The sequence below is a fragment of the Paramormyrops kingsleyae genome, chromosome 9, assembly GCF_048594095.1.
Source record: "Paramormyrops kingsleyae isolate MSU_618 chromosome 9, PKINGS_0.4, whole genome shotgun sequence".
Lineage (NCBI taxonomy): Eukaryota > Metazoa > Chordata > Actinopteri > Osteoglossiformes > Mormyridae > Paramormyrops > Paramormyrops kingsleyae.
In genome coordinates this window covers 4,400,803-4,418,127 of record NC_132805.1, presented here as the reverse complement: position 1 = coordinate 4,418,127, position 17,325 = coordinate 4,400,803, and the positions used below count along the sequence as shown (strand labels likewise).

At 40.6% G+C, this 17,325-nt stretch overlaps 2 protein-coding genes across 2 annotated transcripts; one reads left to right on the top strand and one right to left on the bottom strand.

Annotated features, from left to right (window-relative positions):
• Positions 1-153: 153 nt before the first annotated feature.
• lamtor2 (late endosomal/lysosomal adaptor, MAPK and MTOR activator 2) lies at positions 154-2,972 on the bottom strand. Its single transcript, XM_023801204.2, has 4 exons — positions 2,758-2,972; positions 2,252-2,414; positions 1,156-1,245; positions 154-550 (listed from the first exon to the last, which is right to left on the bottom strand). Exons 1-4 carry the CDS (start codon positions 2,823-2,825, stop codon positions 494-496), a joined length of 378 nt encoding a protein of 125 aa, XP_023656972.1. The 5' UTR covers positions 2,826-2,972; the 3' UTR covers positions 154-493.
• Positions 2,973-8,818: 5,846 nt separating this feature from the next.
• LOC111838482 (transmembrane protein 176B-like) lies at positions 8,819-15,995 on the top strand. Its single transcript, XM_023801516.2, has 7 exons — positions 8,819-9,013; positions 11,874-12,055; positions 12,547-12,666; positions 12,770-12,826; positions 14,443-14,706; positions 14,957-15,076; positions 15,640-15,995. The coding sequence occupies exons 2-7, from the start codon at positions 11,882-11,884 to the stop codon at positions 15,697-15,699; spliced, it is 795 nt and encodes a 264-aa protein (XP_023657284.2). The 5' UTR covers positions 8,819-9,013; positions 11,874-11,881; the 3' UTR covers positions 15,700-15,995.
• Positions 15,996-17,325: the final 1,330 nt, after the last annotated feature.

Sequence of the window (17,325 nt, the reverse complement as noted above, 5' to 3'; positions counted from 1 at the left end):
AACACATGGTTAATATTCTGAAGCCAGTTTAAAGCACAGTTTACTCACTGCTTGATTCAATTTCTGCCCTAAGCACTGAAAACCAGTTAAAAAAAAATTCTATTAACCAACATTCTAATTTTCTGCTAAAGACAGAGTACAGCTCGCAATAACTTGTAGCAAAAACTGTTTTAATTTCCCATTCATCAATTTTATGGCATTTACAATCAAGAATGATATTTAAAATATACCACTTCTGATGAATTTCAATAAACACCTCAACCTGTTCCCCATGTATCTTAATATTAGAGTATCAGAAACAGAATCAAAAAACAAACAAAACAATGCAAACACTAACATGCTCAGCGGATAAATACTTCAGGACTGCTGTATTTTATAAATGCTGCGAGTCAACAACACACAGAAATCCATAGTCCATTTATGGCCCTTATTTGACACTTTTCCTTTGATGTTTTCAGACAGAAAACCCAAATGACTTTGTCACGGTCCTCTTCTATGACGCAGCCACTTGGGTCAAGGGGTCTTCCAAGTACTCCACTAGTGCTTCAGCCTAAAAGAAATGAATTCTCAATACAAACTTTTCACAATGAATCAGTACAAATCGTATAACAGATAGGTCTGCTATTACACAACTGCTTACTCTGAAGCACATTAAGAACCAATTCTCTTAATTATAAACAAATAATCATTAACAGGATGTTTATGTGTTGTCGATGGTATTTTCCTTTACCTACTGTCACACTAAAATGACAAATTTCCACAGAAGCATCCAGGACTGTGGTTACAAAAGCAATTATAACCGAACGTTCAAATACGTCAATATGCAAATTTTCCAGTAAGAAAAGGTACTTAATCTGGACAATGGCGTTACATTTTTTACCATTATAAAAAAAATGTTTGTGAAATATGTGCATGATAAGAGGATATAAAAGCACAGAAAACTCGCCGAAAGCTTCAAAGTTAGGCTGAAAATTAATATCACTCGTAATAAAACACTAACAGCCAAGTCATTGATTCCTTTAAAACAGACCATAGTGATGTTGTTTCTGTATTACATTGTACTATGGAAATGTTTCTGGAGAGCAAACCCTGCATGGGGTAAGAAGCTTCTTAAAAGCGGCACGTTGTGTGTGATGCTCATGAAGCCAAACCCACCTTGGCCTTCAACATCCCAAAGCCCACGGTCTCCTTAGCATACATACACAGCAACAGGTTAGCAACCCGTGTGATGGCCACCCTTCCCTCCTGCAAAAGAAACAAACATCCTCTGTAACATTGCATGTGCATTACAAATATCCCCATGCAAAGATAATTCTTCACATATACAACCTTAAATCAGAAAAAGTTGGGATGGTAAGGAAAAGAAAGAAACAAGATTCTAAAGTTCTATCTCATATGAGAAAAAGTGATTCTGAAATTAGGTTTAATTTCATTACAGACGGTACGAACCCAAGATATTTCATGTTTTGTCCGGTCAAGTTCATTTCATTTGTTAATATACATCATTTCTGCATTTCAGGCCTGCAACACGTTCCAAAAAAGGTTGGATCAGGGGCAATTTAGGGCTGGTAATGAGGTGAAAAAAAAATATGAGGATGTCAACTGGTGACTGTAATCATGATTTGGTCTGAGGAGCAAAGATAGGCAGAGGATCTCCAGTTTGTCAACAAATGTGTGAGAAAATTATTGAAATGTTCAAAAACAATGTTCCTCAAAGAATGATTGGAAGGGATATGCACATTTCTCCCTCTACAGTGAATAATCATCAAACAATTCAAGAAATCTGGAGGAATAACCCATTCCATGAAAAGAAGGCAGAGAAGACATTCTGTTGGATATTGTGGCATCATGATGATTACATTACAGTGTGACAAACCACCTCAGGGATGAGATACCTCAGCACCATTCCGAATGGACCAGTGTGAGTTTTTTTCTGGTGGCTGGAGTGCCAATCCTGCCACCAACCCCCAAGTTTTTCCCTGTAAGTTGAAGGCCATCCATACAGGGCTGGATGATGTCATACCCAGGACAAAGTAATTGCAGGTTAAAGGCCTTGCTCAAGGGCCCAATGGAGTAGAGTCACTCCAGGAATTAAAAGGATTTGAACCAGCAACTTTCCAATTGCTGGCACAAATCCCAAGGCTCAGAGTCCCCACTCCAGCCTGCTCGATGTAGATATTAATTAAATAATAATAATTATATCAAATACTTTGTGGTGGGCCTGACACATCTGCAGACCTTTCGGTCTCACCATGCAGTCCATGAGGATGAACTTGAGCTTGTCCTCATTGAATGCCTGATGTCCGTTCTTGTCGTAGGCGGCCCAGATGTTACTGGCGATGGCCGCCGTGACGCGCGCGTCCGTGTCGCCGTAACCCGAATAGGCCAGGAGTGACCCCTCGTTATTTAACAGCCTGTAGTTTTCAAGACAACAACAATAAACACGTTTACAGCAATGCCATAATAATCAGACGACGATACTGCAGAAAATATTAAATTCATTTATTTTGTTATCCAGCATGCAGTTTCTTTCTTATGAAAAAAGGAAGAATATGCTTCAGGTTATGTAGATCCTAGTAGACATCTGTACGGAAACTGGACATTTTGTTTCTATCCAGTGGAAAGCTTAACTGCATCACGAAAGTTTCCATTTTCACATAATATACTTATCAACATGATTATACTGCAACACTACAGTACGTAACAGTAAACTAACATGCTAGATCTGTCAAATGAGCTGCATAGTTGTATACTTACAGGGTACTCTGTACTCCGCTTGTGTTTGCCTGACTAAGAACTTGAGTCAAAGCTTTCGGTCGCAGCATAATTCTGTTATTTACGCACAATTTTCTAGTCTTGGGCAAAATATTTAAAAAGAAAAACAATCGTACGGCTCACTGCAAAGCAAACCTTTCAGGTCAGCTGATTACACATTTTAGTTCCTGAAAACGCGCTGCATCCTGGGAAGCCCCTTACTTCCGGATTTCATCACGGCTCGTTATACACAGTAAAGGATGCATACTGCCACCTAGCTACTGTCCCGGAGAATGAGCGGCCCTTTCGAAATAGCGCGCTAAGCAAAAGGAGTCCCTTTCTCGATGAGCGCCACAGGAAAGGGGCATGACTCGAAAAGGAAGTGTCAATTTCATTTCACTTCCTAGAGTTGTAATCCAAATTAGAATTATTCATTAATATTAAGAATTTTTATTTTAAGATATTTCATTTCATGAAGCATTACAAATACATAATATAACAAATACTTTCATCAAATTATTTTTTTCATTTCGAAAATGTCAATCTGTGCACAATTTTTGTACAGAATAATTATGTTGTTTTGAAGTTCATTAAAAATATATTACCCAAAATACATAGGAACTGGGGGAACAAGGGGCACATAACCCTAACCCAAAATACACGCAGTCATGGGTTCATGACCTATTCCCTTTTTGTTTGTTTGTTTGCTTGTTTGTTTGTTTGTTTGTTTTAAAAAAAGGCCAGCTGTGCTGGTGTTGAAATTGTGAGACTGATGGTTTAATCTCTGGAAGTTTGTTTTGATTTTTATTCAGTTACCGGCATCACAGGAGAATGTGAGGAGTTTTCTCAGCCATCAATGAGTCAGTTCTCTGCACACGTTAGTGTCAGTCGGCAGATTGTAGGCTGCATCCAGTGGCATAGGAACTAGGGGAAGAAGGGGGGCATGTCCCCCCCAATATTTAATTTAGATTCATTCATCTCCCCAATAAACAAACCTTTGTGTCACTCCTGCCACATTTTCCCTGTAAATCAGAGGACCTCCTTGCAGGGCTGGATGTAGATTAATGTCATACCCAGGAAAAAGCAATTGCAGGTTAGGGTTCATGCTCAAGGGTATAACAGAGTAAGATCACTCATGGTATTCACAGGATTTGAACCAGCAACCTTCCAATTACTGGCACAAATTAATAGCCTCAGAGCCACGACTGTGCCTTATACCACCAAACAGTTACTTTATTTATATTTGGGGTGACAAGAGAACCTATGTTCTGTTATCTGAGTGTATGATGTGGCTTATAAACATGGATCAGTTTTGTTTGGTAGGCAGGTGCAGTAGAATTTTGAAGTCAGTCCTGAACCTGACAGGAGGCCAGTGCAGGGAATACTGCACTGTAGGGGTAATGTGTCCAAAATTCCTGCTCCTGGTGACAATTCAAGCTGCTGCATTTCGAATATGCTGCAAGGTGTTTAATGTATGGTGTGTGCTCCCAGATAATTGAGCGTTACAGTAGTTTAACCTACTATATACAAAAGCATGTATTCGTTTCTCAGGGTCTTGAGTAGTAAAAAAAAGTCATAGTTAGGTAATGTTATGTGTCATGGCGTGGCATGGTGAAGACGGGGAAATGAGGGTGACGATCCACTTACAGCTCCTAGACAAAGGGGTTTATTAAACGAAACGGAACACCAGAGGCTACACTACAAATAAAGGGACCATGTGTATGTGCTCTGATTTAGCTCCATAGTACGGAAAAAACAACAAAAACTACGAAAAAAAAATACGAAAGGTAACAACTAAGGAAAAGAGCAATACAGGAAGCAGAACTAGATAAACAACACGCGGCGACGTGAACATAGACGCTTAACACGATGACTGATTGGAGAAATGAACAAAGGCAGGCACTTAAATACACTGATAATGAGGACTAACAAAGGGCAGGTGTACATCATCAAAAACGACCAATCAACAAGGCCATGGAACAACAAGACACAGGTGAAATAACTTACAATTAATAAGAGCATGAACCAGGCAACCTAACAAACCTCACAACCAAAGGGTTTACCGTGTCAAGGCCTCACACTTAGCCTATTGAGGGGGAGACACACTAGGGATTTCGAACTAAGATAGACATGGGAACAGGATGGATAGCAACACCTGCTGGCCAAACGGGGACCAATAAAATAGGACAGGGATGGACAGGCACTGGCCCTGGCAGTTATGCATAGCTGTAATAAGTGCACCTTTGATACTGCATCCACATGAGATTTGAACAAGAGGTTTGGATCTAAGATGGTGCCAAGGTTACAAGCTGAGCTGCTGAGGCTGAAGTTCAGACCCTCAGAGTGGAGTGTAAAGATTACAGCAGTACTGACTGTGCTCTTCTCTCTGATCAGCAGAACGTTGGTTTTCTCCTCATTCATTGACAAAACCTAACACTTGAAAATTTTCACATTGATTAGTCAAACAGGAATTAAACCACTTCAACACCATTCCACATAAACCAACATCAAATTCAATTCTATGTAACAGAGTACAATGGTGAATCAAAGTGTGTCAAAAGCCACAATCATCTCTCCAGCCTGCCCTGGGTCTGCCCCGGGGCCTCCTCCAGGCTGGGCATGCCCGAGAGACCTCCCCAGGGAGGCGTCCAGGAGACATCCTACACACAGTAGATTAGCGTTTCCCAACCCAGTCCTCGGGGAACCCTGGACAGTCCACATTTTTGCTTCCTCTCAGCTCCCAGCGCACCTGTACCACGTATTCGGTGTTCCTGATTGGCTGGGAGCTGGGAGGGAGCAAAAACGTGGACTGTCCAGGGTTCCCCGAGGACTGGGTTGGGAAACACTGCAGTAGATGACCGAACCACCTCAACTGGCTCCTGCCGATGCGGAGGAGCAGCAGCTCTACTTAGAGACCCTCACCCGTACCTCTAAGGCTGAGCCCAGACACCCTGTGAACAAAACTTATTTCTGCTGCTTGTTTCCGCCATTTCATTCTATTGTCACTACACCAAAGCTTGAGACCATAGGTAAGGGTAGGAATGTAGATCAACTGGTAAATCTATAACTTTGCCTTCCGGACGCAGCTCTCTCTTCACCATGACAGAATGATAGTGTCTGTGTCACTGCTGACGCTGCACCAATCCGCCTGTCAATCCCCTGCTGCCTTCTTCACTATTGTCATAAACTACAGCTGTGGAAAATAATTAAGAGACCACTCCATTTTTAAAAAAAAAGTCTGCATTATTTAATCTTAATCTAATCCTTAATTTAATTTAACAAGAGACCTTAAAAAAGAATGGGAAACATTTAGTGATGTGAAGTGCACTGCTAGGAGAAGTTCGTAACAGGCTCTAAGAAGCAGGACTGAAGGCCCATAAAGCAAGGAAGAAGCCCTTCAACAATGAGAAGCAGGGAAGAGCCAGGTTGGAGTTTACAAAAAATGTATATTTTACACAGAAGCATACCCATAAATTGAGAAATGAGTGAAACTAAAAATGTTGATGTGGTCTCTTAATTTTTCCAGAGCTGTAAATGTCATAAAATTTCATATTTCATACTTACCCCTGCACAGATCTACATTCCATGAGTGAGCACAATTCAATATTTTGCTTCACCAAAGCACATACATTCTCAATAGCTTTCATCCTACATTCATCTACGAAACATTTGCTGCTTAACAGGTACAGACGGAAAAACACCGCTATTCACATGAAGTAAATGTGACCACAATTGAGCGAGAAGTAAACCACAGAGCTAAACAGATATATATACCATATAAACAGAAATATGCCACCAACCAATAGCTGTATAGCTCAAATTGTAAACTATTTTAATGCAAAGTACGTCTGCCAATGTTATAAATACAGTGGTACCTCAGAACTCGAATTTAATCCGTTTAATCCGTTCAGAACTCCAGATCGAATCCTAAAAAGTTCGAGTTGTGATGGAATTTTCCCCATAAAAAATAATGGTAAACCAATTAATTGGTTCCCGGCCCCAAAAAAATTACACCTAAATATGTTTTTTTTTAGCATTTAAACACAAAATGAACCGGATAAAACAGGAAGAGCATATACTATACTAAACACATCCAAGCACATTTATCAAAACAGTAATTTGTAAAGTAAGAAAATAAATGTATCCAAACAATGTGTCCTGCCCCGATTGTCCGCTCCTTCCGTGTGCCACGCCCCCTCGTTGGCCCCCGTGTGGAATCCCAGTCTGATCAGCTGTTTCTGGTTGTTGTCATTAGTCCTCTGTATTTAGTCCGCATTTCAGTTTGTTTCCCCAGTCTGGTCATTGTATTGTCCGTCTGCGTTTTGCCTGCCTTGCCTGTAATTATACTCCATATTCCCCGATACCCTGACATCTGCGTCTCCGTCCCGCTCGGCACAACAATATTATTATAATTAAACGTATTAATGGTTTATCATTAATATTAAAATAATGAATAAAAAATCTTTATTTTAAAATGTATTTTATTATATAATAATAATTACTGTTACTGTCTATCATTGTCTAAATGTATGTATTCAGTTATTGTAAACATGCAGGATGCTATCACAGCAAATGCCAGGCTGAGACTGAAGCTTTACCCTTTGTTTCCGCAGAGAGACGTGCCGCGTGACTCATTTCCCAGAGCGTACTAGTTATCTTAGGTCGGCGTTCACGGTTTGACTTCTGAGATTCAGATCGAGCTCTAGGTAATTTTTTTTCGAACTGGTTGGTTCAACTTTTAAGAAATTCGAGTTCTGAGTTCGAGAACTGAGGTACCACTGTAATTCATAAATTCTAACATCTGAAACATCAGAAGCTAATATAACCCAAAATTTTAGCCAAAATAACAGGGCACTGTGGCTCATTGAGTGCCTCACCTTTCCATAGATATGGGTTTGAATCCCACCCCTGCATCTCATACTGGGTTTTATCCTGCTTTGTGCCCTGTGCTGCGTGGGATAGGCTTTAGGCCCCCGTGACTCTGTAATTTATAAGTTGGAAGACGGATGGATTATCATTACCCTATATCTGACCTATACATCCATTTAATCAGGGACTTTTCTATGATTTGCAATAGTAAAAAGGTTTTGTGCTGATAAGCAGGGTGGGCCAATCCCATAGGCTCGGGAGTCCCAACAGAAGGGCTCCAGTCCAGTACTCCTTGCCCGCTGTCTGGTACCAGTCCTTATCACAGAACGCTGGGGGTTTGCGGAGGGGCTGCTTATTTTCTAAAACAAATAATATATTTATTTTTTTAACGACCTCTCACATTCATGCCTTCTGATCGAATCTGGGTGAAAAAACGGTTTAACTTATAAACGGTTTAACTTGATAAACCGCCAAAGGATCCGCCAGCAGCCAATTTCGTGAAACTTTTGTACTGTACGTAAACCAGTCCGCGGACCTCGGAAAGTTGGGAAGCGCTTTAGTTATAGTCGACTTTACTTAGCGCGCCGGTGTTGTGTCGATATATGCTAGGGTGACCAGATAATCCATGTCAGGGAGGACACTTTCAGCTACTTCGGGTTTTACAAACTACTTTCGAATTGAAAGGCTCCTGCGCTCAGCTAAATAGTTCAGCCCTTCTTGTGCTTTGACTTGTGTTTGTTTCCTTGACTGAAAGACTCATCCAGCATGATTATAGGAGACTGACCAATCAGCACACAGCAAGAACTCAGTTCTCAAGTGACATCCAGGTCCGTCTAATTGAAATGGTAATTTACAATTCCTCTCCTGGCTCAGAGTGTCCTCCCTGACATGGATTATCTGGTCATCCTAATATATGCTGCCTTGTCGAAAAATGCTACCGTAGTGCTAATCGATAGCCCTAACACTAACTCTTACCCTAACCCTAACCCCCCAAAACCCTTAAAACCCTTACCTTAACCCTAACCCCTAAAACCTAACCCTAATCCCAAAACGGTGGAACTGCACATGAGTAGAAATGCTCGATAGGTAGTATTTTATGACAGAACACCGGCCAAACCTGGAGACTTGACAGCTATGCACTCTAAGCGCAATTAATGCAACAGCAATCCGGCCGGAGCCATACGCAGGAGATAGTCTTTAGTAACAAACATAATAATGATAATAATAATAGCTTGAGGTTATGATTACGGTAATTATTAACTTCCTTTCAAGGAGGAGGGATTGTCGGGAATAAACGTAGGCTACAGCCCGCCCTTTCGTGTAAATCAGGCAGGGAAGACGCCGTTCAAAGCTTCGGGAAAACGTTATTGCAATTTACCGAACCCATTAGGTAAGTCTGTGAGATGAGAGGCTTTTTTCATGTGGGATATTCTGAGTTGTATTGTCATATTTAACATAAATATAATGTAAAGATAATCACAGCTAACTTTGAAATTGTGTTTATAATGCTCTAGTTTGGCAAAGTGGAATTTCCCTGGTTATGAACTTCCTGTTTGTGTAAGTGAATATAAAGATCATAAAGTAGCTTGTATTGCACAATGAATACTTTGTCGTTAAAAACAATCGGAGAAGCAATTTTAGTAGGACATTAAATCATATTAAGCAACATTATAATCGTCATGCAGTATAATCGCAAACAAACAAGAATCCTCAGATTTCTTGGTCTAAGTTAATTTAAGTGACCGTTTGAGGTTATATGGTAATTTTGTTTTGATTCTGCTGGAGGGTTTTCACTGTACCAGTAGGATATGTTGTATGCTGAGATGAGCGGGATCTGCTGGGCTTTCCAGTCTCGTCTTATTAAACATCAGCTGTGACTCTTCAGTCTCCATTACTTCCCTTACTTTCCTTTCCTTTTTGCTGTAAGCGGGTTAGGGCGTTCTCTACTGATTTTTGTCTTGCCTTCCATGCAGATGCAGTTGTGTGTTATTTGAGACTACATGCTTTATAAATGGAGGTGCTTCTTGTGTATTCCTCCTTTTGTTTGTTATTCTTTCCCCGGGTCGTAATAAGTTGGCAGCGTGGGGGTCCTGTGCGTAACTCAGTAACTACGCCATGTCTGTGGGTGTACAGTTTGTTCCTGCCCCTGGCTTTGTGTTCATGCGTGTGTGTGTGTGTATTTAGTGATTTGGACGTGGACTGTAAGAAACTTTATATTGATTAAGGTAAATTTAGAGTCCTACCAGTTGTAGGCCAGATCAAACTACCATTTTCTTGGATTTAAACAAGTGGCACTTCAGTGTTGATGCACAGTTACATAAACCAGGCTGACATTTGACTAGTGTGTGTCTCATAACGTTGAATTTACTGACATGTTTTGGGTGAAAACAAGCCTTGAGATTTGGGTGTACAGTACAAAAACATAAATTTTTCATGTATCCAAAAACATAATATTGCATAACAGAAAAACCTGATATGCCAGAAGGAAATACTGCAGATGGTAAAAAAAGACGGGAAAGAGAGTGAGGGTGAATCTCAGTATGCGTACATGACCATACTTGTGTTCTTGTGTACCTGTTTCAGTGTTTCCCCTAGATTTACAGCTTTGGGGGGGAGGGGGCGACACCGACAGGATTCATGATGTTCATGATGTTTCTGAACATCATAACATTTCTGCTATTCGCAGGAGAGCAAGTGTTTCCATCTTCACCACCCTGTGAGCGTTTAAAAGACGCAGATATTTTTGTCTGCCTTTCAGGTGGTTGACGCACGACGCATGCTCTCTGTCCGCTGGTGGGAGTGCGCGCTCACCTGTGTGTGCGCGCACATGTCTGTGCGCGCGCATGCGGGCGGAACTCCGCCATGCGCGATACAGAGAGCGGAGGAGAATTGTAAACGCCCGACCGTGTAGAGACAAAAATGACAAGCTGTTCCGTAAATAAGATAAATAACATAAGGCTATTTAGTTTGTTTAATAAAATGACAATGTTTACTGCTATGTACTATAGGAAAGGTAACCTTAAATGACTTCTGATGTGATCTGGCGCTATGTAGAGAATAAAATAAAATTAAATAAAATGAACTTGACCTTCAAGGGGGAGTGGGAGGTACAGTCGTGGGGTGCGGGGAAAACATTGCGTTTTACGTCATCTTCCATTGCCGAAGCCCTGTTCCAATACTAACAACAGAAGTACACCACAAGTACGGTCTTGTATTCTTGGTATCGAGATTACCTAAACTCTTATTGGACGATCATTGCTTCCTAATTAATTGAAAAAAGTCAACCCTCCCCACATATGCCTTTTTTTAGGCTCATAAAACATAAAATGCGAAGTGAGCAGTATATCCGAATGCGGATGGATGAGACCTTAGACAAACATTACTCATTACTCAGGTGACATGCCACATTCTGCAAAGTTCCATAGTGTGCAACCAATGGATGCTATGCTGCTATGCTATCATACACAACCGATGGATGCTATGCTGCTCTGCTATGCTACACAACCGATTAATGCTAATGCTGCTATGCTATCCTACTGGCTCACTTAAGCAAGGAAGAAAGTCACTTGCTCAGAATTTTTTGCCAATATGGTGGAAGAAATTCCATCTCTGTATAAATTTATGTAGAAAACAATGACATTAGTTGGACTGAATTTTTTTTCGTTGATAGTTTTAATATAGTTTTGAACTTTCTTGTAGTTAAGTCATGTCATTGGCAAACATCTGGTTCAGGCAAATGCAGAATGGTAGATGTGGTGTATCCAAGTGCATACATACAGTACGTACTCTATTAACGGCTAAGCAGAAGCCTTCTGATGAAATTCAGTGTCTACTGTGAAAACACATGATTTTGGACGCACCCTTATTGCAAAAGACATTTTAATTTCATGATAAAGTAATCAAACAAACGAGAGCTGGAGTGAAACGACTCCAGGCAAACGAGAGCTGGAGTGAAACATTGTCAAGACAACCAATCGACTAGAACACCAGGTAACTAACAAAGATGATCACAGAACTAGGAGTCTTAACAGACAAACTAGGATACATTAATCTGACAGTAGGAATACTAATTAAACTAATTATAGAATCAAAAGGTAGAAAACAAAACCAGAATAGAAAACGAGGGCGAACCAAGGGCAGGAACTAAGAACCGACCCTGACATACAGTAATTTTTGTGCATTTTTTTATAAATATATTTTGTAATTATCCCATTCATATACTGTGCTAATCACTTGATTTATCTCTCCAGTTGCCAGGATGCCAGTGTCTGTGACGAAAGCTGATGGGGTCACAGTTTTTACTGTGAAGTCTAACACAAAAAGCAAAGTTCCCCTGATGTTCCAGCTTCTGGCGGCCATCTGCTGCAGCCCAGTGTGTTCTGTGTCCCAGGGGCTGCACAGGCTCCTGGGTACAGCACAGTCAGCACTTGGGGTACGCACTGCTTTGTTACCCTTAGGGCAGCGTTTCCCAATCTGGTCCTTGGGGACCTGCAGACAGTGGGCTGTCTGGCAGAGAGCTGGGAGGGAGCAAAAACGTGGCCCCATTTCTGAGTCCCCAGGAACCAGCTTGGGAAATACTGCCCACCGACCATTTTTAACATATATGAATTAGTTTAATATTGTTATGCGGGAATGCTAACGGAATGACAGTTAAAATCTTTATAGATAATAGAGGTAATACTTTTATCCAGTTACTTTGGTACACGATTAAACCAACTGAGCTTACCACAAACTGAAAGGCAAGTTTAATAAACAAATTTTAGCTTCTTTTTGCTGTGCTTAATCCATTTGAATCAGCAAATAAGGAGTAGAACATGTGAGGCATCGGCTTGTGTTCAATGTCCATTGGAATGGCTTTCAGAAATCTCTGAAACAAGATCTGCATCACTTTGACTTCCACGATTTGTTGAAATCTCGTTACAGACTGTCCAGATCTTGCTGGGGCTTTTCAACATTGGCCTGGGAGCTGTAATCACAACTGGTAGCTATTTCTACTATGGACCCTTGGTGTCAACCAATGCCCCCTACTGGATAGGAGCAATAGTGAGTTTGCCTTTCTATTATGTTTTATTATGAAATACATAGATGGTTTAAAAATACCTTGCATCTTCCGGATAATAGTTTAATACTGTCTTTTTTTTGACAGTTCATTGTTGCTGGAATCATGTGTATTCTCACTGAAAGATTTCCAAGTCAGTGCTTGGTGAGTTCTTTAAATCCATCCGTCTTACACCCACTCGTTCTTATTTTAATAACAATAAGTCAGTCTGCCTCAATTATAAGTTGCCTAATCTAATTGACTTGGCCATCTGCTTTTTCTATGAACAGCAAGAGTCCAAATGTTGATGTCATAAAGAGGACACGTTATATATTACAGAAAGATAAATATAAATGATTATTGAGCTTGATCATCAGACATAATGGGAATTGAAAACCAGGAAGTATTTTATCTGTGTATCATTATCTGATCACTAACTAGTTGCTACTCACTTTCTTTGGGGTTAAACATTCTGTTCTGTTTATTGCTTTGCTCTATTATTTTTTTGCAATATGACCAAGGAGGAGTGGAATTTTATTTGTGTATGACATCTGCAATAGAGAGCTGAAATGACAAATACACTTTAATATAATCACAGACAGAAACTAGCTAACCAGTCAAAGGTCAGTCAGAAGAGATTGTCTTCCTCCCGCACACTGTCGCACGCAACGCACAGCGACATCACACCCTCAGATTACTTAAGTGGAACTTGTAGAGCTTTCACACACCTAGTAAGCGAGCCCCATTTCAGTGGTTCATAAGTCAAGATGAACCTGCTGATGTCTGATTCATTTATTAAACATGTTGGAGGTCTTTAGTAGCCAAAGTAAGAAAATCGCAGCAAAGCTTGCTTGGGATTCTCCCCCATTGCTAGATATTTTTGCTGTTATTGTGTCAGTTGCTGTTTTGCTGTTAACTTAATCAGTTTTTGGCTATGTTCCCAGTACGCTTCTGTCTATTTGCATGTGTTTAATGATGAGAATTAGCCTTTATTGAGATATTAATTACGTCAGTTGTGAAATTACTCTGAATATAAACTGAATAATTTAGGAATCATGGTTATTTTTCCCATTCACTTTGTTAGTTGAGGAAACCAAACAAGCTCCAAAAAAATAAGATTTCTTAAGGTGTTTTGCCCCCATAAAAAAACATTTATAACTGATAAGTTGCAGTCATTATGCAGGCTTCTCTGTAGGGTACTGTGTCACTTAAGGGTACATCACAGTAACGTCTCTTTAGGACTTTAGGACACATCCTCATTACAGCCCAATGGCCTTTACTGCTACACTACATGGTGTAGAAGAATGTGGCAAACTGATTGCTTTTACATCTGTCATTGTCTAGACACTTATTCTGAACAGCCTCTCTGGCGGGTCTGTAGTTTCATATGACGCAGGGCTGGGGGACACCCAGAACAGCAATCCAGTGCATCACACGGTTGTAGGACGTCCTAGACAGACAACCAGTGCATCACACGGTTGTAGGACATCCTGGACAGGAAAGCAGTGCATCACTAGACTGTAGGACGTCCTGGACAGGAAAGCAGTGCATCACAAGGTCGTCGGACGTCCTGCACAGGAAAGCAGTGCATCACAAGGTCGTAGGACGTCCTCGGCAGGAAAGCAGTGCATCACTAGATTGTAGGATGTCCTGGACAGGAAAGCAGTGCATCACAAGGTCGTAGGACCTATCAGTTCAGTACAGCAAAATGAAGCACTGTAGCAGCGCCGTAACAGTGCCAGTGCTGGTATGGATTTCACCCCTTTGTTTCTTGCCCACAGGTCTTCCTGAATGCATGCATGAGCTTTGTTTGTGGCGCGATCGCCGTGACCGCCATCGTGCTGTACTCCCTAGACCTGGCTAATGGAGCTGGCGTTCCAGTGATCTGTGAGGAGAATGGGTACAGAGATAGCTACAGAGGTAGCTACGGCTACGGCTATGGCTACGGCTACCGTACAACAATCTCGCCCGAGGTCGCCCGCATGCGAGACATTAACAGGCGCAATATCTTGGAGCTTTGCCAGGAGAAAAGGCACATGATGCTGGTGGGTTGTGTTCGGGACACGTTCTTTGATGCGGTGTGGAGACCATTTTGTTTGTCATTTTATATTTATATTGTTTTCTACATCTGAAACCAAACCATCAATTTATAAACAGTGAATGTGACCGTTATGATGAAAAAGAGTAGTAATCATAGCAATTTCAAGAGATCTGTGCTGTTCCGTTGTGTTAGCTTGGTTCCCTGACTTTAATCTTGTTCTAATCTAAGTGTTTTCCTCTTGTTCACCCCCCCAGATTATGCTCGGGGGAATAGATCTTTTGTTGCTCGTCTGTGCTGTTGTACAGCTGTGCATCAGTATCAGTGTCATTGTCCTGAACCTAAAGGCTCTGTATCAGAAAAACAAGGAGGATAAGGTAAATTGTTTGTTTTAATTTTTTTTCCCTTTAAAAATTCAAAAATAGTTTCTATTAACTGTGTCATGTTCACATACTCCCCTGCAACTAAACTGAACATAAACCAGGGAGATCCTTTAAGGCAAGTCACGAGTTTTATTTGCCACATTTACACAGAGTAAAGAGTGTTATGTGACTCTACGAGCAGACAACACTGTGGCAATTTACAAAATACAAATGAAAAATTACAACGTAAAATAAATTTTAATATATAAATCTATGTAAGTCTAACATACTCTAGATACAAAATGGTATACAAATGGTACATGGTGGAGATATGTGGCTCTCAATGGAGCTACAGCCATGAAAAAAATGCATCAATGTGTGCATGTGAGCCGTTTCGGAGGATAAATGCGTTCAATTATGGAATGTGTCGTATACTAGGCACGTACGAGTAGATCACCCAGCATGTAAATGATGACCCATCATATGAATTACAAATGAGAAATGTAACTGAAGGTATTGTCTTTCTGTAACCGTTATTACATATCTATTGTTCCAAATTGATTTGCTGGTCTTTGCAGGAGGACCCAAAGCTCCTTAAACCTCTTCTGGATGAGGTTGCCGTCATTCCTACCGTGTGAAGGAGCGACGCTGCATGCGCTGCTGGCAGAACACACTAGTGCATGCGTCATACAAGCACATTTTCTTGATTTGTGATTCAGAATGAACTTCACAGCTTTGGTCACAGCCCATCAGATGCTTGATCATCCAGCTAATTCTCCTAAAATGTTTACATTTATATTGTTTGAGTTATGCATTTATGACTCTTTAAAGGGGCAATATGGAAAGAGGGAGCACTTTTCTTTTTAGTGATCTTTAAATGATTGTTTATGTAATCATCACTTTGTACTCTTTTGAATAAACGAAATCAGCATAACTGAGCTGTGAATTGGAGAAATACCATCTAAAAAGGAATTCGGCACCACAGACCAGCACATGCATGATGAAACTTTAAGGTCAGAATTCATCATTGTTACTCTTTGAACTTCTGTCATAAAGCAGGTTACTCAAACTACACCTTTCAACTACTGACAGTAACATCAGTAGGGAAAGCACTGCAGCAATTTCTTTCAGTAGATGAAGTGTTTTGTAAATTTTCCACAGTGTGATTTCCCCATGGTGGCTGAAACCTGCATAGGAATGGCACACTTAGTGCCTCTCGTCTCCGAAAGGTTTCAGTCTCTCAGAAAACTTACCATACTTCTCTAACAGGTGGCAAGCACAGACCACTGTGATAGTCAACAAATGTCAGAATGACATTTCATTAGGATGCAAAGTAGGGTAAAAACAGCTGTAAATTAAACACAGTTGTACCTGTATACATCAATAAATGGTAAATGAGTTTGCAAACCACAAGATAATCAGCAACTTCGATGTGGTCATAAGGCAAAGAGATTACAATGCAGTGTAAGCTTGGGCTCTTGTCTGTTAAAAAAAGCAAACTCAAGCTTGATATCAGTCAGCTTCTCATGACAGTTGACTGAAAAAATGTCACAAAACTGATTTTAAAACATCTTGTCTTTATCAATCTGCACTTTTGTAAATAGCGTGTCAACAGCTACGTTTAAACGTCATTGTTCTGCTTCCCACAAGTGACAGTTAACAAAAAAATAACACTATGGAACTTCATAAAGTCATACAAAATCCCAAGGCAGGGATATTCAAATCATGGTCCTTAATGGGAAGCCTCTGTGGCCAAGCAGAATCATTTTATTGAACTAACTACCTGGGAGAACTGAAAACACTGCTTGGATCTGGTTGTGTGTTTTTCTTCACATTAGCATTAGCTGCATTAGCTAGATAGGCATGTGGTTCTGTGGGTCAGGCCTCTGTACCCATCAGAGGGTCTCCAGTTCCAATCTTACAGTCAGGTGATTTCACAGTTGAGCCCCTGAGCAAGACCCTTAGCCCCGATTATTTTGCGGACCGGCTTCCTCAATTATGTGTCACTTTGGAATAAAAAGCATCTGCTAAACAAATAATTGTAACGTAAACACTGAACAGGTGGTGCGTGAAGATGGCATAGCGAGAACGAACTACTGCTCTCCAGAAATACCTTTACGACCAGGTCTGGCACAGATTGCTGTTTTTTTCAGTGCAGAGGAAAGGATGATGATAGCTTCAGGGGTACTGAGAGAGTTAGAAGGTATCCATTGGCATTTTCAGGACTGCATTAAATACATAAGAAAATACATAAATGTATATAA